Genomic DNA, 24750 nt, shown 5'->3' with positions numbered 1-24750 from the left:
GACAGCTTTGCACTGAATCATTGGGAATGAGGTCAACTTACTATTTAATTAGCCTCCTTACTCTTTCAAATTCAAATCCCATTTTCTTAGCCAACTCCAAATATTGGGATCCTAGAAAATAATATTTAGAATCTACGGCACCTCTCTCTGAATTTTTCATTACAGTGATGAGAAATACACTTATTTAAGATGTTAGCAGTCAAGTGTTTATATTTTATTGATATATTTTAGATGAAGAAACTCATTTTATAATCTGTATTAGTATTTTCTCTGTAAAATTAGCATGGTCATTTGGTTAATTACACTTTTCAATGTCAGCTATGGTTTAGGGAATTGGTACTCTTGGGGACAACTTACTGTAAGTATGACTCCACAGTCTTAAAAAATTATGTCTTAAATAAATTTACTGCTTTCAATCTATTTGAAGACCTGATCAAAGATGTGCATGGAAAATTACTAAGAAAACTTCCCACTGCTGCATTGCAGTATTGTTTGTAATATTAAAACTTAGAAATAAAATATCAAATAAGAGAAAGATGATCACATTTGTAGTGTATATAATATAAAAGCATGCAGTCATATAAAGGATAACTTTAAATCATCTTAATGATATCAATAAATAACTGTGAAAAGGGATAAAATACTTAAAAACAGCCAGGATGTAGAGAAAAAATAGTATATAATAATGTATAATATAAATACATATATTTATGCCACACACAACCAATCGTATATTTAATCCTTACAACATCCATGAACATAAATATTTATTTTAAAAAATCTGTTAACTTGTCTTACATCTCCCAAAACATCATTATTATTGAGTGAAATGGGGAAAGACGTTGGAATTTTTAAAATTAGGGACACATACTTTTTAGACCTTTGACACACAGCAAACGTAAAGTGAGGGTGAGAATCTTGTCATTCTTTCTCCTCCTGACCCTTGATACATTCATACATCATTGTAGAAGCACCAATCAAGCACTCCTGGAAGAAAAAAATCTGGACTAGAGACCAACACAGCCAGACATTTTTCCCATTCTTCAACTGATTTCAAAGATATGCAGCATGCATATTACTAAATGCCAGGTTGAAAATTAAAAAAAATTATTTTGATAATATGGTGTTTTCTCTTAAAATGACCAGGAGAGGTGAGTTGTGTATCTTCCCCTGAGTTCAAACTAATACACACTTTTGAAAGCCCTTTCCTGCTTTCAAATCTAAAGAAAAAAAAATCAAGCTGTTAATTGCACATAGAGCAGTGATTCTTTGTCAAAAGTGACTTCGATCCCAATGGCATATTTGTCAATGTCTGGGGACATTTTTGGTTGTTACAAGAGGAAGGGGGTGCTATTGACATGTAGTGGGGATGTTGATGAACAATCTACAATGCCCTCTACAAAGTACATGAAGGTCCCTGCCTGCAGCACATACAACAAAACGTTATCTGGACCAACAATTCAATGATGCCTTAGTTGAGAAACCTGCCATAGAGAGGCATTTCAACATGCTTTTCACAAAGAAAAAGTAATTCCTCTTCTTTCTGCTTCAGAGGTGGTTCTCATGTCCATGTCCCTCCATGAACAGTCCTGTTCCTATTGCCTCTTGCTACCACCCTCAGCTCAAGGTGACTTTGGAGATAATCTCCATGCAGTCTTTACTAGGTTGTCTGGACGGAGTTAGTGTGATAGAGGGGAAAGAGGGAAGGATAGAGAAAACAAGTGTTCATCCCAATTTGTTCAGACTGCTTTTCATCTCACATTAGTAGCTGTTGTAAGATATTTGGTATTGCAGATTAAATAGTTTCCACTTCCCACCAAATTGTCCCTTAATACACAATGAGAAAAATACTGCCATCAAGCAGTGTTCAAACCATGGCATTTGAAAAAACATTATCTGATTAAGAGAGGGATAAAACACAGATTTTAAACATTTTATAATACTGTTTTCTTCCTTTAGAATTCCTCCTTCAGCAATGTATGACTATAATAAATTACCTCCATGAGGAACAAAAGTCAAGCTTCCAGCTCCCAGAACATATAATTTATGTTCATCCTAAAAAATATACAATGTAGTTCAACTAACCAACCTATCGGAGGGCCATTGCCTCTCCTATTTCAGAACATGCTATGATGGAAAATGCTGTTTTATATTTGTGTGTGTGTTTGTGTGTGTGTGTGTGTGTCCCTGGGGCCATGTTTCATAAGCTTCCCAAAACAATCACTGATCTCTGTGGGATATCAACAAAATATCAAGGAAACCATCATATCTTGGGACTCCAATAATTACTGACCATTATGGAATATAAAAGGGGTGAGAAAAAATCCAACTTGGTACAAATTATTGTAATCTAATACAATTAGATTCAGAGTTCATGACGAAATGCAGAACACTGTATGCCACATCCAAGTATTGCCTCTGTGAGCCAGTACTCACACTGTCATTATGAAATATATGAATAGGTCTTATAAACTTCGTTTGTCTTATTATATTCAAAAACTCCTTCCTACAGAGCATAGAGTCTGAAACCACACCAGAGATCCTCCAAATACCAGAAAGGGGTGGGGATAATGAATCTATTTTACTAAGAATAATAATTGCTTACATTGACTGAGTACTTTGCCTGTACCAGGTACTATTCTATATCTAACTGTGAACACATGTTTTTCTTCATAAAAATGGTTGACATCAGTACTGTTGTTATTTCTCCTTTAAAAATAAGGTTATGGAGGCACAGCAGTTGTAACTTTCCCACAGTCACACACAGATTCCCTGGTAGAGAGCAGCCAAGTGTAGCTTTTTGTTTGTGCTATCTGTGTATCTATAAGGATGAGCAGAGCTCCAGAATGGTACTGGTGTGGGTGACTCCTTCTTCAAAGCTGGTGGTCATTAAATGGGAATTTCTCAAGGACCTCCTCAAGCTCTGCCTCCTTCTTGACTAGATATAGGAAGGTCAACCTGAACAAAGTGTTCAAATCTCAGTCTGTGTGACCCTAGATAAACCAAACATTTGAATAATTCCATGGATATAATGAGTTACAATCTATATGTGTTTTCCAAAATTGATCTGGGAATTCTCTGAATTGGAGGAGACTATCTGGGTCTCCTTTGGTACCTAACATTCTCACAACCACTTTTCTCTCACTCTTTAAAAGCAAGGGATTTCTCTAATCCATACACATCTTTCCACGTGAATCACTCTGATGAGAAAAACAAAAGCAAATATGCAAAGCCTAAACTTGAAATGCTGCTATCTATGAGGCCTGAAGTTGCCTGTAATCAAAACACTTCAAACCCATGGTATGACTTGTTTGTCTTTGGTGTTTGTATATTTTTTTTTCATGGCAAAGAAAGGCAGTTGACATGTATTCTAGCCAGTATAACCTTGGCCAGGCATGATGACTAGTGACCGTAATTCCAGAACATTGGGAGACCAAGGTGAGCAGATTGCTTGATCTTAGGAGTTCAAGACAAGCCTGGGAAACATGGTGAAACCCTTTCCCTACCAAAAAATTAAAAAGTTAACCAGGTTTTGTAGCATGCACCTGTAGTCCCAGCTACTTGGGAGGATGAGATGAGAGGATCACTTGAGCACAGGAGTTCCAGGCTTCAGTGTGCTGTGTTTGCACCACTGCACTCCAGGCTGGGTGGCAAGAGAGATCCTGTCTCAAAAAAAAAAAGCTGTTGGCTATTGAGTATGACTATATGCATAATATATACATATTGATATGGTTTGGCTGTGTCTCTATCCAAATCTCATCTTGAGTTCCCACGTGTTGTGGAAGGGCCCCAGTGGGAGGTCATTGAATCATGGTGGCAGGTCTTTCCAGTGCTGTTTTCATGATAGCAAATAAGTCTCGTTAGATCTGATGGTTCTAATAGGGGGAGTTTCCCTGCACAAGCTCTGTTTTTGCTTGCCACCATCCATGTAAGATATGACTTGCTCCTCCTTGCCTTCCACCATGATTGTGAGGCTTCCCCAGGCATGTGGACTAACTGTAAGTCCATTAAACCTCTTTCATTTGTAAATTGCCCAGTCTTGGGTATGTCTTCATTAGCATTGTGAAAACGAACTAATACAGTAAATCAGTAAGAGTAGAGGGCATCGCTGCTGAAAAGATACCCAAAAATGTGGAAGCAACTTTGGAACTGGGTAACAGTCAGAGGTTGGAACAGTTTTGAGGGTTCAGAAGAAGACAGGAAAGTGTGAGAAAATTTGGAACTCCCTGGAGACTTGTTGAATGGCTTTGACCAAAACGCTGATAATGATATGGACAATGAAATCCAGGCTGAGGTGGTCTCAGATGGAGATGAGAAATTTGTTGAAAACTGGAGCAAATGTGACTGTTGTTATGTTTTAGCAAAGAGACTGGTGGCATTTTGCCCATGCCCTAGAGATCTGTGGAAATTTGAACTTGAGAAAGATGATTTATGGTATCTGGCAGAAGAAATTTCTAAGCATCAAAGCATTCAAGAGCTGACTTGGGTGCTGTTAAAGGCATTCAGTTTTAAAAGGGAAACAGCATAAAATTTTGGAAAATTTGCAGCTTGACAATGGAATAGAAAAGAAAATCCCATTTTTCTGAGGAGAAATTCAAGCCAACTGCAGAAATTTGCATAAGTAAAGAGGAACTGAATGCTAATCACCAAGATAATAGAGAAAATGTCTCCAGGGCATGTCAGAGAACTTTGCAGCAGCCCCTCCCATCACAGGCCTGGAGGTTAAGGAGGAAAAAATGATTTTGTGGGCCAGGCCTACATTCCCTGTGCTGCATACATTCAGGACTTGGTGCCCTGAATACCACTTGCTCCAGCCATGACTAAAAGGGGGCAAGGTACAGGTTGGGCTGTTGCTTAAGAGGGTAGAAGCCCCCAGCCTTGGCAGAGTCCAAGTGATGTTGAGCCTGTGGGTACACAGAAGTCAAGAATTGAGGTTTGGGAACCTCAACTTAGATTTCAGAAGATGTATGGAATTGCCTGAATGTGCAGGCAGAAGTTTGCTGTAGGGACAGTGCCCTCATGGAGAACCACTGCTAGGGCAGTGGGGAAGGAAAATGTGAAGTCAGAGCCTTCACACAGAGTCCCTACTGAGGCACTGCCTAGTAGAGCTGTAAGAAGAAGGCAACTGTCCTCCAGACCCCGGAATGGTAGATCCACCAACAGTTTTCACTATGTTCCTGGAAAAGCCACAGACACTCAGTGACAGCCCATGAAGGCAGCCAGGAGGGGTGCTATACCCTGCAAAGCCACAGGGGCAGAGCTGCCCAAGACCATGGGAAACTACCTCCTGCATCAGCGTGACCTGGATGTGAGACATGGAATCAAAGGAGATGATTTTGGAACTCTAAGATTTCACTGCCCTGCTGGATTCTGGATGTTCCTGGGGCCTGTAGCCCCCTTTTTTTTGCCCAATTTCTTCCATTTGGAATGGCTGTCTTTGCCCAATGCCTGCACCCCCATAGTATCTAGGAAGTACTTAACTTGCTTTTGATTTTACAGGCTTATAGGCAGAAGGGACTTGCCTTGTCTTACATGAGACTTTGGACTGTGGACTTTCAAGTTAATGCTTATATGAGTTAAGACTTTGGGGTACAGTTGGGAAGGCATGATTGATTTTTAAATTTGAGGACATGAGATTTGGGAGGGGCCAGAGGCAAAACGATATGGTTTGGCTGTGTCCCTACCCAAATTTCATCTTGTATTCACACATGTTGTGGGAGGGACCAGGTGGGAGATTATTGAATCATGGGGGCTGGTCTTTCCCGTGGTGTTCTGGTGATAGTGAATAAGTCTTACGAGATCTGATGGTTCTAGGAGGGAGAATTTCCCTACACAAGCTCCCTTCTGCCTGCTGCCATCTATGTAAGGTGTGACTTGCTCCTCCTTGCCTTCCACCATGATTGTGAGGCCTCCCCAGGCATGTAGAACTGTAAGTCCATTAAATCTCTTTCTTTTTTGAATTGCCCAGTCTCTGGTATATCTGTATTTGCATCATGAAAATGAACTAATACACATATATAGTATACTATATACACTCAGATATATAATAGAATAATGAAAACCTTTGTTAAATATCTATTCATTTTGTTCTTAGTGTATTGCTAAATTATTATCACAAAATGCATCTCTCTTGAGGAAGAGAGTCATGATAGAAAAGCTGAAAATGCATCTATAGAAAACATAATTGGCAGTATTGCCTTATGTCATATAGACAACCCACAAGAAAGCTGTTTTACTTACCTATTTACCTTATGCTTAAAGAGATAGGAGGAGTCTTTAAAAGTTGATTTAAATTTAAAATAGTTGGAAAAAATGTCATGGTCACTATCCATAAATTGAATAATATAAGTGTGACGCACTACACTTTGATGACATGTATTTAAACCACATAAGATAATGCCATATGAATAAAATATTGCATTACCTAGTTTTAATTCAATCAACAATTTTAAATTTAAAATAAATTTTATTATTTTAAATAAGTTACCTCAATGTGGAATAATAGAAGATAATCAATTATTACATAATTAAATTTGGGGAAGTCTTTGTGGTAGCCTTCCCATAATTTGAGAAGCATGAAGGAAAATATCTCTTCTAGAATCTGTGTGTTTATTGTTCAAGATTTACTAAATATCTAAAATTGTAGAAAATTGTAACTTTTAAAATTTTCTTGAGAAAAATATAATTATTGAGTAATATATTGTTATTAACTGTAATTTTTAATATTTACAAATATAAGAAGATGAGGTTAAATTATGTGTGATTATTTTAAATAGAAATTTACATAATACCTTAGGCCTTCCTTGAATATTGAAAATTCATAAAAGATAATCCTGGTATAATATGATGGCTGATTATGTGAATCCTGTAATCAGTAATACAAATCAGAATTTTCAAAATAAATTAGTTTTTACATCATATGTTCCGAGTGACATTAACTCTTAATAGCCCTAACACTTAACATTTGTGCCTTTATTGTTAATTCCATATAGCGCTTTACTCTTTGTCCAACCTTGTAAAAATAACTTAGAAATACCTCTTAATTAATTTTTTAGAGTGTATGCTCCTTAACTCAGGGTGTGCTAATTAGCAATCTTTCCTCATTGCCCAAGAAATAATCAAATTAGAACAGATTATGCAGATAATCTAGTTTATTCTTTATTCTGGAGGTGACAAAGGAGAAAAAAAGAGAAACTTTGACTTTTCCAATGATACATGTATAAAGACCAATCTACCTATGCATGACTAGAGCTCTGATCCTCAGACTCCTAGCCATGTATCCCTTTACCTGCCCCCAAATCTGCCCCATGATCTAGATGTATATACTAACATATTCCCTTCATTAACAACTATATTTCCATTAATAAGCAATCTAGAGACTCTACATGTGTGAGAAAGAGCCCAACGATAGTTAATTGCCACAGGGATACACTAGAAAGCAGCATCAAGATAAAACACATGAGAATGGGATTGAGGAAAATCTTCTCACCAAGGAATAACTATAGGAAGACTATGACTTGCAAATTTCTCTTCTCTTCAAAGTCCTCTCTGTCTTTCCCTGTCTCCATCTCTATTTCTCTTCACTCCCTTCAAGACACACTGGATTTTAATTTTGTCCTTCTATTACCTATGAAGGAGAAGGACTAAAAACTAGAGGTACTACTGCAACATCAAGACCTTTTATGAGAAAACAGGAAACATTAATGGGAAAGGAAAGGAATAGGAAAGGAAATCATTAAATTTCTCTAATTAGTGTCCAACACCTCTCAGATCCTATCATATCTGTATTTGCTTTCTCTATCATCATAGACATTATCTCTATTCACAACACCCAAGAAAGTTTTAGACGGCCCATCAAGAAAGATTTCCAGTTACATGCAAGACCAAGATACTCAATGGCCCTCTTTTCCTATACTAGTGAATTTGAGTATTAAAGACAATCTCAAAAGACAGTCCATCACAAACCCAGAAAATCTAATTAGGACATTTTTCCCAATACTGCATTTCACTCCTCTAAAGCATTTAAAATTTTATTTTAAACTAATGTTATATTTTACATAATGAGTTTTGTGTCACAAATGCAACTATCGAATAGTTATTAAAAGTTTAGATATTTGATTCCAGGAAATATGGCAGATGAAATCTCCTTTTCTGTCAATTCCCCCCACCCCTTCAAATTTAGCTGTTATTTTTGCTCTTAGGGGTGACATGCATTTCCTGTTATACAATCTTAATTAAAGCTGATCCCTTCCCTTGTTTTTTTCACTAGAGAGTCTATTTCATTTCTATTTATTTCAATTTACATAACTACTTGTCTATTCTATCTTGAAATTTCCTCCTAAACTTAACAGAAGCAAGGCAATACACATTCCTAATATTCTCAAGGTTCTTCTATTTCCCCATCCAAGGTACCAGTTTTACATGAGGCTGTTGTTCAGGAGCCAGGCCTTCTGATACAAAGTTGTGCGGAAAGAGAGTACTTCCTGTTTCTTGCATATTCACGCATAGTTTTCAAGAACTGTTTAGTTCTAAGGGTGCATTTTCTCCTCCTAGATTTTTTTATGGATTGAAATTAATATCAATATGTCTTTAGAATCTCAATGCAAACCTGTTGATGGCAAATGTAGGATGTTTCCAGGCTGAGAGTGATACATGCATTCTTATATCTACAGTTACACCTAGGAGACATGAACCCTAGAGACTACCTATTGTCCCAGTCTCCTGAGGTCACAAAAAGACAATTAAAATTAATCACCATTATCTGATGTAATTGCAATATACTACAAAACCTGCAAAAAATTATAAGAGCATTAGGAGCACTGCATATAAAAAATTTATATTTAAAAGTCATCTTCCTCAGCCCTCTGATAACTCCCATATATTTCTATAATTATAAGAATATGTGTAATTTTAAGATAATTGTTATCAAATACTGATTGAGTGACTACTATTTGCCTTACATTATCCTTTTCTTCAATACTGCACACTGGGACCATATTGAAAAATATGAGGGTCTAGCTTTCAGGTTGTCCTGACTTATTTATAGTTAAAACAGAAATATTTACAAAACAAACATTGAATTGGATAAATGATATAGTCTCTGTTAAATCTCTGTCCTATTCTTTAGTTCTTTTCCCTGCTGTCTTCTCCACCTATTCTGACTACTGTCTCCTCTGCTTGGAATTCTTTTCCTTAGGCTTTGGTCAAATGTAAAGTTTTTAGATAAGCCTTCTGTGAACACACTATTATAATCTGAGAGTTCCCTTACTGCCAAACTTTATTGTTTAAAATACTTAACATGGTTAAAACATATTTTTAATCTTTACATATTGCATTTATATTATAGTACATCCCCACTTAACATCCTCAGTAGGTTTTTGGAAATTGTGACTTTAAGTGAAAAGATATACAATGAAACTATTTTTTTCATCAATGGTGGAACAAAATGACATTATTTGAGGACCAACTATACATTGTTTCCTTAAAGTTACACTTTCCAAGAACCTATTGATGATGTTAAGTGAGACATTACTATTTGTTTTTTGTTTCTTCCTACTAGAACAAAAGTTCCAGGAAAGCAGGGATTTTTCATTTTTTCTTCACTGATATGTTCCAAGCTCCCACATCAGTAATTAGCTCAAAGTGTATGTACCAGGAATAGGTACTGAATGATAAATATTCCCTTCTATATAACTGAGAATAGAGCCAAACCTACCAGAGCTTTGGGAAATCAGAGCACAGAGAGAAGATCACACACACACACACACACACACACACACACATGCTGGAAGTTTTTAGAAAATGCGATGTTTTAATATAAATATATACTATTGTCATCTTTTAATGGAGTGAAAGATGTGTCACCCCAAAATATGCCAGATTGGTATATTGATTATTTTGAGTGAAAAACATTGAAGAAATTACAGTTTCAGAAAGGATGAACCGATCTGTCTCTTCCTGCATGCAGCCAGTGATGAAGGTTCCTCTGGGATAGGCACCCTCTCATCCCAGGGCTAGAACGTGGCCTTTATGACCATGGACTTGGACTTAGAGACTACAAGGGACCTGAATAAACATACCTAATGAAGAATCCTTATCTTCCACATGGTTTACAGCCACCTCATCTATGTCGTAGTGATTCCTCTAGAAAACTTCACTCCCTTAGCCAGATTTTCTTTGTCCTGTCATTCTTCTAAAATTGATTGTTCTTTGTTTACAAAGTATAAAAGTATCTTGTTTAGGTTATTTTTCAGACATCACTGACATGTGAAGATCCCTAGGTATATGAGAAACTATAAAATTTGTATAATCATTAATTTTTTTATTGTAGGTTTCAAAGGTATGAGTGCAGGTTTGTTCCATAGGTACGCTTGCCTCATGGGGGCTGGTTGTACAGATTATTTCATCACCCAGGCATTAAGCCTAGGCATTAACAGATTATTTCACCACCCAAGCATTAAGCCTAGGCATTAACAGATTATTTCATCACCAAGGTATTAACCCATTCGTTGTTTTTCCTGCTCCTCTCCCTCTTCCCAACCTTCACCCTGCAAGGGCTGCAGTGTGTGCTGTTTCCCTCTATGTCTCCATATATTCTCATCATTTAGTTCCCAGTTATGAGTGAGAGCATGTGGTATCTGGTTTTCTATTCCTGTCTTAGTTTGCTGAAAAGAATGGCCTCCACCTGCATCTATGTCCCTGCAAAGACCATGATCTCATTCTTTTTTATGACTGCATAGTATTCTATGGTGCATACGTACCATATTTTGTTTATGCACTCTATCTTTGATAGGCATTTAGGTTGATTCTCTGTCTGTGCTATGGTGAATAGTGCTGCAATGAACATATGCATGCATGTGTCTTTATAATAGAATGATTTGTATTCCTCTGGGCCAATACCCAGTAATGGAATTGATGGGTCAAATGGTATTTTTGTCTTTAGGTCTTTGAGGAATCGCCACCCTGTCTTCCACAGTGGCTGAAATAATTTACGCTCCCACCAATAGTGTATAACCTTCCTTTTTCTCCATAACCTTGCCAGCATCTGTTATTTTTTGACTTGTTAGTAGTAACTATCCTGACTGGTGTTAGGTGGCATCTCGTTGTGGTTTTGATTTGCATTTCTCTATTTAACAGTGATGTTGAGCTTTGCAAAATTAACCTGTTTTCAACTTGGTTTCTAGTTGAAGAGCCCACTAAGAGCTAAGAGGGGTTCTGGGTGATCTCTGTATCCTCTACAGAAATTGGCCCCAACTTGGGGCCATCCTTTACTGGTTGGAACATTGCTCTCTCCAGAACTGCTGCAGCTGAGATCCTGGACCTCTGAGAAAAGGCCTTCAGAGGTCAGATTTCTTTCTGTCAGCTTCCTGGATCTCTGCTGTAGGGGCTGTTTGAGAGGAGAGTGGTAAGACTCTGTCTTTTTCCTTCTCTAAATTGGAATTGGCAGGAGAAAACACTTGTGAACTAGTTGTTTCAGTAAAAAGTGACTTTTGGTGTTCTTGTGAATACTCTTGATTTCTACTTGATCCTTTTGATCTCAGAAATTGTCTTCCTTTATCTTTGTCTTTTTGTGTCATTTGTCCTAAGGAGAGGGACCATAAGGTAGCGCACACAGGTACAAGTCAGTCTGAAAAGATTGAGGAATGGAGGCACATGATTTTAAGCAGCACTGTCTTTGTCCAAACATGCCAACCTCTCACGGTGTTTGTCATCTCTACATTGTTCCCTGGATTTGTGCTCAAAACTCCCATCTCAGTGTTGCCTGCCCCAGTGTCACAGATTATCAGGCCTATATTGAAGGTGTCTCACATTCAGTGAGAGACTAGAGATCTGTGAGTGAATTTTTGGATCATGGAGGCTGCACTTTCTGCACTCGCTCCAGAAACACCCGTTGCATCCCTAGTGAAGGTTTATTCTAAACCTAGGAAGTTACCTCCTGGTCTTTCCATAAAAAGGCTTGTTGGATTAAGTCACCATTGGACTATACACACCAGTGAAGATCCTAATTATCAATGGAAAAAAGGCAAATATTTGAATTAGAAAAACTTCTGTATTAAAAAATATTAGAGAACTCTCATTCTAAACAATTTGGATATTGGTACTTACGGAAAGATCAGATAGAAGGAATAACTCAGCAAAGTATATAACTAGTCTTAAAATTTATCTTAACAAAATTAAATAACAAACAGCAGACCTAGAGGAAAAGTTGAAATCAGCTCCCACTGTAAGTCCCACTGCTTTACCCACTTACATCCCACTTGATAACCAGCTCTGTCCCTGACCAAGCAGAAAATCTACTGGATCTCTGGACCTCTGGTTTGAACACCTGGAAGCGGCATTTTTGTCCAATGATGCTGCAGGTTCCTCTCTGGTGAACCATCAGTGCCTCCAGAGCATGGTGATACTGAAGTAAAATGGAGGCAAAAAGGCCAAACAATCAACTTCTGATTAGAGTGTTTTGATTTTTTAACATTTATTTTACGTTCGGGGTACACGTGCAAGTTTGTTTTAAAGACAAATTGGTGTAACAGGAATTTGGTATGCAGATTATTTTGTCACCCAGCTAAAAAGCATAATACCCAATAGGTAGTTTTTAATTCCTTGATTGTTTTTAATATTTGAACTAAACACACATGCCAAAACTGCACCTAACAAAATCAGTTATATTTTTAATACTATTAAATGCCCAATCTGCGTTTAAATTACCCCAATTGTCTCAACGACATACTTTTCCAGTTAGTTTGGATCAAGAGTCAAATAGTTGTGGTTGTTATAGCCAGTTTACTTTGCTATATAACCATTCTTTGTGTGAGAGCCTATGTGTGTGTGTGTGTGTGTGTGTACCCACATGTTAGGTAATATTTTGCAAGGCAAAATAATAATTTCAGCACTCTCTGTATTTTGCTTAGTTCTTTATTTTGTGTCATTTTATTTATTTCTGTACTAATTCTTTTTAACTAATGCTGAGATCAAGAATATTTATTAGCTTAGTTTCCTTCTTTTACTTTTTTTTAACAAAGCAAAAATTCTGGCTGGGCGTGGTGGCTCACGCCTGTAATCTCAGCAGTTTGGGAGGCCAAGGGGGGCAGATGACGAGGTCAGGAGATCAAGACCATCCTGGCCAACATGGTGAAACCCAGTCTCTACTAAAAATACAAAAATTAGCCAGGCATGGTGGTGCACACCTGTAGTCCCAGCTACTCAGGAGGCTGAGACAGGAGAATCGCTTGAACGCAGGAGGTGGAGGTTGCTGTGAGCTGAGATCTTGCCACTGCACTCCAGCCTGGCAACAGAGTGAGACTGTCTCAAAAAAAAAAAAAAAAAAAGCAAAAATTCTTCATAGATGATTCTGACTACTGTATATTGCAGTCCATTGAGAAGCACATGGTAACTGGTTGATGATAACTGTTTGTCCAACTTTTAGTGATGATCATTCTGATCTCTGAATTCAGGTTGTGTCAACTTAGTTACTTCATCTTAAAATTATCCACAAACTTTTTGCCTAATGATTGTTATGTCTGTTGAAATCATTACCTTTATTCATTTTTTAAATGTGGAGTTCTACAGTTGTGATTGTCCAATTTCATCCTTGTTTATGCTTTTATTTCTTCTGAAATTCACCTCATTAATCAGTAGGTGATGCTGACATACTATTCATATAGGAAAAATAGAATAAATATATATATTATTTAATTACTTATTTTCAGAGTAATGAATTGGTGCCCTAATATCCATTGATATTAAACAATGGTTTATTTATTTTTTTCTTTTTCAGTATCTAGATTTAAACCTATATGAGGACTTTAAATCAATTGTAATCAATATCCATTTTTATGTTTAAAAAGTTTTTTCTGACCATAAACCAGCATCAGCCATTTCAAATTGCTTCCTATGTCTCTTTGAGACAATCTGATTAGCTGCTGATAGTATTCTATCTTTCTGGAGCATTAAATTGCCCAAAGCTCATCTTGCCTATTTTCCACCCTAGACTTCAAATTAGCCATTTCTCCAAGAAGCCCTAGTTTTGTTCCTAGGGAAAAGGTTTCTTTTTAGAGAAAATTTGGGGAATGTTGCTTGAATTTGTATAGTATTTGTTACCAAATATTTGTGTTTATTTAGTCATTCATATAAAAGTTAGAAATAATTTTGAAATATGGTTTCTCAGTGTTTTCAGATTAAATGTTTATTTTCATTCATAAATAATTTTGAAATATGGTTTCTCAGTGTTTTCAGATTAAATGTTTATTTTCATTCATTTTGTATAAACTGGACTAAACTTGTAGAGATTTCTGAACCTGATAATACTGGGAATGCTATATCAATTCACATTTGACAATTCCATAAAAACCTCATATAAATATATGCTCTAGGCTTTAGAAACATTGTAGCCTCTGTTTGGGTTGTTCATTTGGATTGAAAACAACTTTTGAGACTGGTTCAGTGAAATGGAACTTGTGTATGTATTAATTTCCAGAAAGCATCCTTCACGTCTTTATTCCTTAGGCTGTAGATCAGAGGGTTCAGCATGGGGTTGACAACTGTGTAAAATACAGAGGCCACTTTGACTGTTTGCCGAGAGTTTTTGGAGTTGGGTACACAGTAAAGGAAAAGGATGGTCCCATGGAAGATGGTGATAGCAGTCAGGTGGGAGGCGCAGGTGGAGAAGGCTTTGTGGCGCCCACTAACAGAACGGATTTTTAGTACAGTCACAAAAATGAAAACATAGGAAGTGAGGATGATCAGTAGTGTACACATCTCATTGAAGGTGGCGAAGCTGAAAAGCAGCAGGTGGGGAATGAGTATATCAGAGCTAGACACAGAGATGAGAGCAGTATACTCACAAAAAAAGTGGTTGATTACATTAGGTCCAGAAAAGTTTAGCCGGAGAGCATAACAAAGGAGTACCAAGGGGCCAAACATGCCCCAGAGATATGACCCAGCCACCAGCAGGGCACAGAGCCTCTGTGACATGGCCACTGTATAAAGCAGAGGATTGCAGATGGCCACAAAGCGGTCATAGGCCATCACTGCCAGCAAGAAAGACTCTGTCACCACAGCAGTGCAGGACAGGAAGTACTGCATCATGCAGCTAAAGTAGAAGATGCTTTTATCTGCCATTACCAAGTTATCAAGCAGCTTGGGAGTGACAATGGAAGAGTAACAAAAATCAACAAAAGAGAGGTGACTAAGGAAAAAATACATAGGAGTGTGAAATTTGGGGTTAATCTTGATTATTACGATCATCCCAAGGTTTCCTACCACTGTGATAACATACATGAGCAGAAACACAAGGAAGAGAGGAATCTGAAGCTTTGGATAATCTGTGAAACCTAAAAGGGCAAAGGTGGGCTCCATGCTCAGATTCCTTAAAACCATCATCATAATTCCTTTTAATGGGAGGGTTGAAGAGAATTGTTCCTGCCAAAGCAAAATATGGGGTGAGTGATAATTATGTCATTACTTTCTTTGATTAAAAGGAAAAAAGGAGAAGGAATAGTTACTGGTCCTAGTTTTGTCCAAGAAGAACATACCTCATGCAGGCAGCTGTTATGTCTAAAACAAACCAAGCCAAGTCTTTGGAGTGTCTTTCCATTTTTATTATACTTTCTGTTTTCATACATATATATATATATATATGTGAATATATATGTGTATGTGTATGTGTGTGTATATGTATACAGTAGTATACACGTCCACACATTAACTAGTAGCATGACATGCACATAACTTATAGAAAATGTTTATACATAAATATATAAACTAATAAAGATTCTGTGGAAAATGTAAAATATTTACATCAAACAACAACATGCATTGCTACTGTATTTGTTTATCTAGACAAATTGATTAAAATATTCAGAATATATTTCTATTCTAAGGATAAAGGAAAATATTGTAGAAATCTGGAAAAAGAGCACACTAATTCCACTTTTTACCAACTTTTATTCTAGAAAGGCTACTTCTCTCATTGAATATCTTAGTTGCTGAGGAGTTGACAAGGACAATGGCCTACTTTTGCCCTCTTGGTGGAATGGGCATTTTATTGGGGTTTATGACTTAAGGGTCAGCATCTACTATAGCTCAGGTATTGCATAAGTATCTTATAAGAGTCTCAAGATTTGTCAGGTGAAAGTTCCCTTAAGCCTGACTAGTTTTCAATCTTATAAAAGTTTACATACTGATTTAAGATGAATATAAAGGAAATATGGATAAATATCCATTTCCAAGTAGCAAGTTTATACTATTCATCAAGAGATAATTGTCAATGGATACAAGGCTAAATATTTTCATGAGTGTTGACCTCATTTTTTAATATTGTTGGGCTCAGAATTGAATAACACAGTGATTTAACATTTAAAAAATCAAAGGCCCCGTTTGCCGTATCAGGAAGACCCTATTTTCAGTTTCACAGAAAGCCTGAATACACTTACCTGCTACATACAAAGAAACAGGCTGCCACCCTCCTGTCTCTTCAGGCAGTGTATACCTGAGGCACCAAGACTCTTTCATTTAACTTCATAGCCCTAGGGACTCAAACTCTGGAGAATCACTAACAACTTACTCTTTACAAGCATCAAAACAGGCAATTAAGGCAAATACCAAGTCTCTTGTGTCACATTTAGTGACTGGAATTTCCTTGAACCTACTCAAAAAAAAAAAAATGCAGCATGAAGTTAACTATCAAGCTTTGCTTGCATGTGATTCAAATTACAATAAAACTTTAAATACTTGCCTCATCTGTTCCAAAATTCAGTGCACCTCTTGGATTTTGACCAAGTTACTCAACTTGCTTACAGAATGACCCAAAAGTTGTCCATCTGGAGTGGATCCCAAAACAAGAGAAAACTTGTAACAAACTCAGTAAGCAAGCAAGCTGCTGTGCTATTGTCCGGTACGACACAGCGTATATTATTATCCTTGAAGTATATTTATCAGGTAGGGTTGTTCAGAACTTTGGATAGGCCTTTATAGTGAATTGCATGTCAGATCTTTAGGATTTTAAAGAAAAGCAATAACTTACTCTGCAGTTGAGTACTGTTCATTTAAGAGTCAGCTTCTGACTTTTTTAATGGACTTCTAGTAGAGGCTGAATGATTGACAATAGCCACCAAGTACCATGAGATGTGCAGCTCTCATTTGTGAATGGGATATAATCTATCCTGCATGCATCCTGGGTATAAATATGCAGCAGCCAATAGCACTCCTATTCCTGAAAACGCAAGTAAATTTCATAATCAAGTGGTACAGATGTCCGTGGCCCATACCTTGCTGTATTGCTTCTTCTTGCTCAGCCTGAATTTGTGTCTCGTGGGGCATTCCCTATGGCAACCTGAATGTGGAAGAAAGCATAGGAGCCTCATTTTCAGATGAATCCCCATGATATGCTGGCCCACACAAAAGTGAATAACTGCAGGACTGTAATCCTACCTTAAGGTGGCCCTGAAAAGCAACAGTTAAAGACAAATGTTCTAGTATTTACAAATTCAAAAAGTATGCTTGGAATATGAGGAACACCTTTTGAAACTTAGTTACAGTGCAGGTTCTTTGGCAATACCTTAGAAGGATAGGGTAATAGCCTCCTGAATATATTATATGCTTGAAATCTGCAACCAACATATATTGCTGTTTCTCCAATAATTTGTGAGATCTAGAACTTTCCCATAAGGGAAACCATGAGCTCTAAGGGTTTAGAGGTTTTATCTCCCAAGTGTGTCATGCTTCCACTAGAGAACACAGTGATTGATTCATTAAATTGGAATTGTGACTTGTTTGACCAAGAAAATATTGCAGGAGTGATGTGAGCATTCTGAGTTGAGGCATCAAAAGCCATTGCAGTTTCTTTCATTCTCTTCAAATGCTGCTCTGAGAACACCACATAATAAAACCATTGTAACCTACGAGCAGATGAGAAACTCATTGGGAAAATACTGAGACAACACAGCCAATGGCCAGCACCAAGTCACCTAATAAGTGAGTGATGCCATCTTGGAAGCGTTAGCTCCATCAGAATCCCCAGGTAAGTTCGGCAACGTGAGTGAGCCCCAGTGAGACTGGAAGAAGAACCACCCAGTAAGTCCAGAGAATGGTGAGAAATAACAAACTGCCTTCAGCCACTAAGTGCTAGAGTGTGTTTTCCTTGGCAAAAAGCAATTTAAGTATGTTCTGAGTTACAGTTTCCACAGATTGATTGCTTACAAAGTTAGTTGCAATATCCATTATTCCTGTAAAACTAGACCCACATGTCCAGAGCTGAGCATGTAGCTGATTTCAGATGCGTCACAGTGGGCAACCAAGTATATATACATGCATATAGACATGGTCATCTATACATGCATGTATATGTATGTTTATATATATACACAAATATATGTTTATACATATATGCATGTAAAAAGACAGAAATAGACATAAGGCAGAATTCAAAAATTATGTAAATAAACTTCTAATTCTAAACTTCATTACATATAATTGGTATAATACCTGCTTCTTTCCTGGAATTATTTCTTATCATTGCCAAAATATAAAATGGTAAGATATAATTTTCCAAAATTTGGATGAAGAAATACCGTTTTCATACCCAATATGTCAACTGATGTGATTATATTTTCATCAGAAAACATTTGGTCAAAGGTGTGTTCTGTATATGTAAGTGTATGCGTGACTTAAAACAAATAGGACACAAAATTCACAGTAAGTCCCTCTGTGTGTAGTGGAATCTTGTGTAATGAAACCATTACAAGTTGATTTCTGTACTAGTGGAATCAGATTGTATGACCATAACACATCTTGCTCATTTATTTTATGTCTATTAAGGCTGTTTCCATTTTTTTGTTATTATAACCAATATGAAACTGAACATTGCTGAACATCTCTTCCGATGTGAACATGCTTGAGTTTCTTCAGAGCAGTTATTTGGCATAATTTTTCATGTCATAGGTTACAAGAAAATATTTTTTTATGATATACAAGGATAAACTGAAAAGGTTTGTTCTTTTTCCAATTTTAGCACCATTATATTTACTTTATTTTTTAAATTAGTTTTTATAGATATCTTTATATTATGGATATTAATCTTTTGTCAATTAAATATATTTCAAAATTTTTCTCTCATTCTCAGATTTCTTTTTTCCATGTGCTAATGGAATACATTTTAATTTTAATGTAGTCCCATTTATTTTGCTTTCTAAATCTTCAAAATGTTAGCCTACTGTGATATCATAAAGATATTTTCCTTTATAGCCTTAAGAGAAGCCAAATCTTCTAAGAATTCTGTATGGAATCATTAATATGGAAGGCAAGAATACATTGCTTACAGAGATATTTTCACTGGTGTTTTGCAAAGTTTTTACATTTCTTAGATCCCTTTTCTTGTGAATTTTACAATATTATTACTGAACCCTAAAAAATTGAAGTATACTTTAGGAACGCTGGTAGCAATGTATTATTTTAATATTTCCAATAAACAAAAAATATTACTAGGCCAATGTCCAAAAACAGTTTTGCTGATGTATGCAAAATTATCCACAAGTATTCTGAAACTTAATACAAGCTGCAAATAACTTTCTTCCATCATGATAAACCAGAATCTGTCTAATCCAGAGATATTGATAATTAAATCCAGAATACTACATGTTTGCATTTCTGTGACTAGGTTAATCAAATGAACCAAAATTTTCTGAAATGTTAATTACAATATTGAAGAAACTTTTCATGTTTTCTGTAATCTAAATTAAGTTTGAAGGAAAAGATCTCTAAATTGAACCTAACAATTTTTAAAAATTAATCCCAAGCCTAATTAAGAGACATACTGTTGATAATGGAAGCACTGTTTTTGTGGTGCTGGCAAATGTAAAACGGTCAAAAAATTATAGAGTATCCAGCTTAAACTAAATACTTAACATTAGAAAAAGAAAGGTTCCAACAGTACAATAATTAGCAGCACAAGCATTCATACAAAGAAATGTGGTCATCTTTGATTACATTACACCTGTTCTTTGGCTTTTAAAAAATGAGATGGGAGCCATATTTGTTGAGGAGACATCACCAGAAGTCTTACCTAGGTAAATAAGGCATAATGCTAAATAGTATCAATTTAGTCTGATTTTTTTATTTCTTTCCCTCTGTAATTCATCCAGTACATTGAAGGCTGAATTTCTAAGTTACTTTTCTAAGCATTGGAGATTGAAGAAAAAATAAAACAGAAATTTCAGCCATCTTGGAGCTTGTCTTCTACTGGGAGAAACAAATAACAAACAAATAAATTATTACATGAATTTAAAATATCACCTACAGCTATGAAAGAACATTAATCAGGTTAATGGGATAGGGGCAACCATCACATTATATTAGGTTGTCAACTATGGATTCTGTGAGAAGGTGATATTTGAATAGAAACATACATACTTTCATTGAACTATACTTATTAAAATTGCTTTCAATGCTAAAATATTTTGAAGTCCATCAGCTTCTGCAGAGATTCATTCACATTTTTGTACCTCATGCTACCAGTCTGTGAGTTCAGCATGGGGATTAACATGGCATAACATACAGAGTGTGCTTTCACAATTGCCTGTGAGCTTTTGGAGTTAGTGCACTAGAGTGAGGAAGGATGGTGGAAATGTGGGAAATGGGTGGAGAAGGTTGATGTGCACAGGTAGAAAGTGCCTTTTAGACAAGTTGAAAATGAAAGCTAAGGAGTGAGGACTCTGAGATTCCTTAATTAATCAAAATTGACTAAAGCAAAACAAACAAACAAACAAAAATCCGCTATCCAGATGAACTCACGAATCTGAAATGGCAACAGAATATTTATTTTAAAATATATTAACTACATTATGCCCACAATAGGCAATACAATGAGAGAATGAGTGACCGGGGACAGATTATATGCCCTGGTCTAACATCCTGCTGGATGGATGGAGCAAAACTTCTGGGACATGGTGAGTGTATAATACACAGGGCTTTCTCAACTCCTGCTCTACTAGTTTCCACTGACTTGCTCTTGAAAAGCTTTGTCTGCAAAGATTTAAACAATGCAAAGAACTTACTTTAAAGGGAGAGTATGTATGTTAAGATGTATACAAGAATCATGAAAACTTTTTCTTTAATTTAAATGTTTATGTTTTAAAAAGTACTGTTATGTTTTCATAATTATTAAAATTTATCACTAAAATCATGTTATTGCCAACAGAAAAAAAGAAAAATAAAAACTTATTTTAAATTGCCTCTAGTGACTCTGCACACAATTACACATGAGTGTTGTTTAGACATATATATGTCTAACAATATATATGTTTTATGTTTAATAGCATATATATTTTATGATCTGATATTTACTTGCTATATAAATTTCTTAAGGCCACCACAAAAAATTACTGAAAATTTTATATATATATGTTTGCTTATATCCTTGATATTCAGAGAGGATCTAAGGGCCAGTAACACCAGGATCACTTGAAAGTTTGCTAGAAATGCAGGATCTCCTGTACCAGAATGGACATTTTACAAACAACCCTCCCAGGTGATTTGCATGTATATGAAGGTCTGAAAATCACTAACTTTGATTACCCTTGATATGATGGAAATTCTGGTGATGTAGCAAGATATCATAATGAATTAAAAGTACATAAATAAACATTCACTTTTTACTCAGTTTTTTGTATTGTTCTTTGTCTCCTTCTTTTTTCTTCTATTCACAAACTCAGGATCAAAGACAATTTATCCTGTCTCCATATACAAGACAATATAGCAGCAAGTATGTAAGAAACACACTTACTCTGAAGGATAATTATTGATAATGCTTAATTTGTCATATGTGTTTTGAAAGAGAGAGAGTACTATTTTGCATCCTTTAATAACACAACATCGTATACACACACCAAGAAAACCACCCAATCCAAGGCGAAATTAAAACTGAAAGTTTTCATTTTATTTCCCAGGGTTAACAAACTTTGGGTCACATTATCTGGAAAATGTGTAATACAATATATTAGTAATTGCTCAGAATTATAGTAAAGTTATCTCTGATCCATGATGCTCAGCTAAGAAAAATTAAAAATAAAAAAGGTTTATTTTATGTTTCATAGTTGTCTATTCACTCACATATACAGGAGAAGGTTTGGTGGTATATTTTATAGTATAAGGTGGAGTTGAAAGCTTTATTTGATGTGAACACGGTAACTCTGGGTTAACAATTAATATTTAATCACTAAGGTGATATGAAGGAACAATACCAGGCTGACACAGTCCTTGTCCTGGAGAAACTTATGTAACACAAACCATGATTAGCAAGAGATAAAGAGATAACATTTTGCCTTAAAAAGCAAAACAGAGATTATATGACTTATTTCTGAAATTTATCATGATATCGACTCTTAGTAAATAGAATTTAAAGAATGAAGTTTAACACATAAATTTGTGAGATTAACAATGTTTAAAATTTTTATCCTCTTGGTCATCTTTCAGGAACTTCACATAAAATCAAGATTTTTACTTGATATTCAGAGTCATCATATTTAATATCACTGCCTACAAAAGCACTGGAGGATGCGAGGGAGAAAAGAACAAGAATTCAGTAGGATCTTAGAGACCGCGTCCCAGCTTGTCATTGCTTATTCTTACAAATGCACACTCCTATTCAGCTTTTTAGACCTCCCCTGTAACCCTGGCATTCTCATTGCTAAACTGGAATTGAAGAATTGTTTTTTGAAAATTTATTTACCATGCCAAAAGATAAAATAAGAGATTTAGGTTTTATGATCTAATATCTACTTGTTATATAAATTTCTTAAGGCTACCACAAAAAACATTATCAAAAAATCGGCAGCTTAAAACAACTAAAATTTATTTTCTCATAGTTCTCAAGACCAGAAGTCTGAATCAAGGTGCTGGCAGGACTCTGCTGCCTCTGAAGGCAGTGGAGGAGAATCCTTCCTTGCTCCACGGCTTGTGGCAGCAAAACACCATTTCCCTCTGTCTGCACATGACTTTCCTCCCTGTGTGTCCTCCTGTTGTCCTTTATTATCTCTTATAAGAACACCCTCATTAGATGTTCTTGGATTTAGTTCCCACTTTAATCCGCTTAGCCTCATTATATTAACAATGATCCTATTTCCAAAAAAGATTACTTCTGAGGTTCTGGGTGAACTTAAATAGCTTGGGAGACAACATTCAACTCACAGCACTTGTTATAGCCCATATGGTTCACAACTATTTAGCTAAAAACAGAAGTGAATAAAAATCAAATGATCACGTAACTGGCTTCTTAAAATAGATTTAAAAATCTGACTGGTGAATTGACTAAATAATGCAAATTATTCTTTACTAAAAGCATCGAACAAACCTCAATATAATACATTGAATTTGTTTTGGGAACATAAGTCTTTAACAAAATTGTATTGAGTGATTCATTAACTTTTGAACACTCTCTTTCACGTCTTTGTTCCTGAGGCTGTAGATTAAAGGGTTCAACGTGGGGATGATGGCTGTATAAAACATAGAACCTACTTTGACTATGAGCCATGAGTTTTTGGAGTTGGGTACACAATAAAGGAACAGGACAGTCCCATGGAAAATAGTGATGGCAGTCAGGTGGGAAGCACAGGTAGAGAAAGCTTTTTGGTGCCCAACAGCAGAAGGCATTTTTAGGACAGCAATAAAGATGAAAATACAGGTAGTGAGGGTGACTCCCAAGCTGCTCACCTCATTGAATATTGCAATGACAAAACAAAGCATTTGGCTGATGTAGAGGTCAGAGCAGGACACAGAGATGATGACAGAGTGCTCACAGACAAAATTATTGATGATGTTAGACCCACAGAAGGATAATGACAAGAGGAAATAGGTGAGTGTCAGAGAAGAGATTATACCCCATGTGTAGGGCCCTGCCACTAATGATGCACAGAGTTTCTGGGACCTGACAACTGTGTAGAGCAAAGTGTTACACACCGCCACGTATCAATCATAGGCCATCACTGCCAGCATGAATGTTTCTGCCACTGCACATATACACGCCAGGAAGAATTGCATGATGCATCCTGTGAAAGAGATGGTTCTGTCTTCCACAACCAAGTTCTCCAGCAGTTTGGGTGTAACTGTGGTGGAATAACAGAAATCAACAAAGGACAAGTGGCCGAGGAAAAAGTACATGGGGGTGTGGAGTTTGGGGTTGATCCTGATGATCGTGATCATGCCCAGGTTTCCCAATACAGTGATTGTGTAGATGGTCAGGAAGACCAGGAACAGAGGAACCTGGATGTCTGCATATTCTGAGAAGCCCAAGAGGGTAAATACGGCTGCAGAACTCTGATTTCCTTCAGCTAATGACATGGTTGTTGTTAGAGAAAATCTGAAATGATAATAATAAAAGTGATAATCATCTCCTACACGTGGAACATTTACCCATGTGTCAGACTTTGTGCTGAAACATTAAAACATTAGTTTAGATTTTTAAATAACATAATGAATTTTAAAATGAGTAGCCCCATTTTTTTTTTTTGTACAAGGAAACTGAAGCATATATGAATTAAGAGCTTGTATGTAGTTAGACAGCTTGTTAGTGATGAGCTGGATTTTGAAGTTGACCCTGAACGGCAGAGGTTGCAGTACAGTGCAGTAATCCCTCCTTAGTCACAAGTGATACATTTCAAGACTCCTGGTAAATGCCTGAAGCCACGAATAGTACCGACTGCCATATATACTATGCTTCTTCCCTATACATACATACCCACGAAAAAGTTTAATTTGAAAATT

The 24750-nt window shown here is 36.3% G+C and overlaps 1 protein-coding gene and 1 pseudogene across 1 annotated transcript; both read right to left on the bottom strand.

The window, feature by feature from the left end:
• Positions 1 to 14436: 14436 nt before the first annotated feature.
• On the bottom strand, positions 14437 to 15381 carry OR5D14 (olfactory receptor family 5 subfamily D member 14). The gene has a single exon (XM_004051105.1). It carries the CDS (start codon positions 15379 to 15381, stop codon positions 14437 to 14439), a length of 945 nt encoding a protein of 314 aa, XP_004051153.1.
• An 8001-nt stretch (positions 15382 to 23382) lies between these two features.
• On the bottom strand, positions 23383 to 24327 carry LOC101133707 (olfactory receptor 5D13-like; annotated as a pseudogene).
• Positions 24328 to 24750: the final 423 nt, after the last annotated feature.

The sequence above is a fragment of the Gorilla gorilla genome, chromosome 9 (genome assembly GCF_029281585.2).
Source record: "Gorilla gorilla gorilla isolate KB3781 chromosome 9, NHGRI_mGorGor1-v2.1_pri, whole genome shotgun sequence".
Taxonomy (NCBI): domain Eukaryota; kingdom Metazoa; phylum Chordata; class Mammalia; order Primates; family Hominidae; genus Gorilla; species Gorilla gorilla.
The sequence above is the reverse complement of the archived record's forward strand: the minus strand, read 5'-3'. Positions and strand labels throughout refer to the sequence as shown.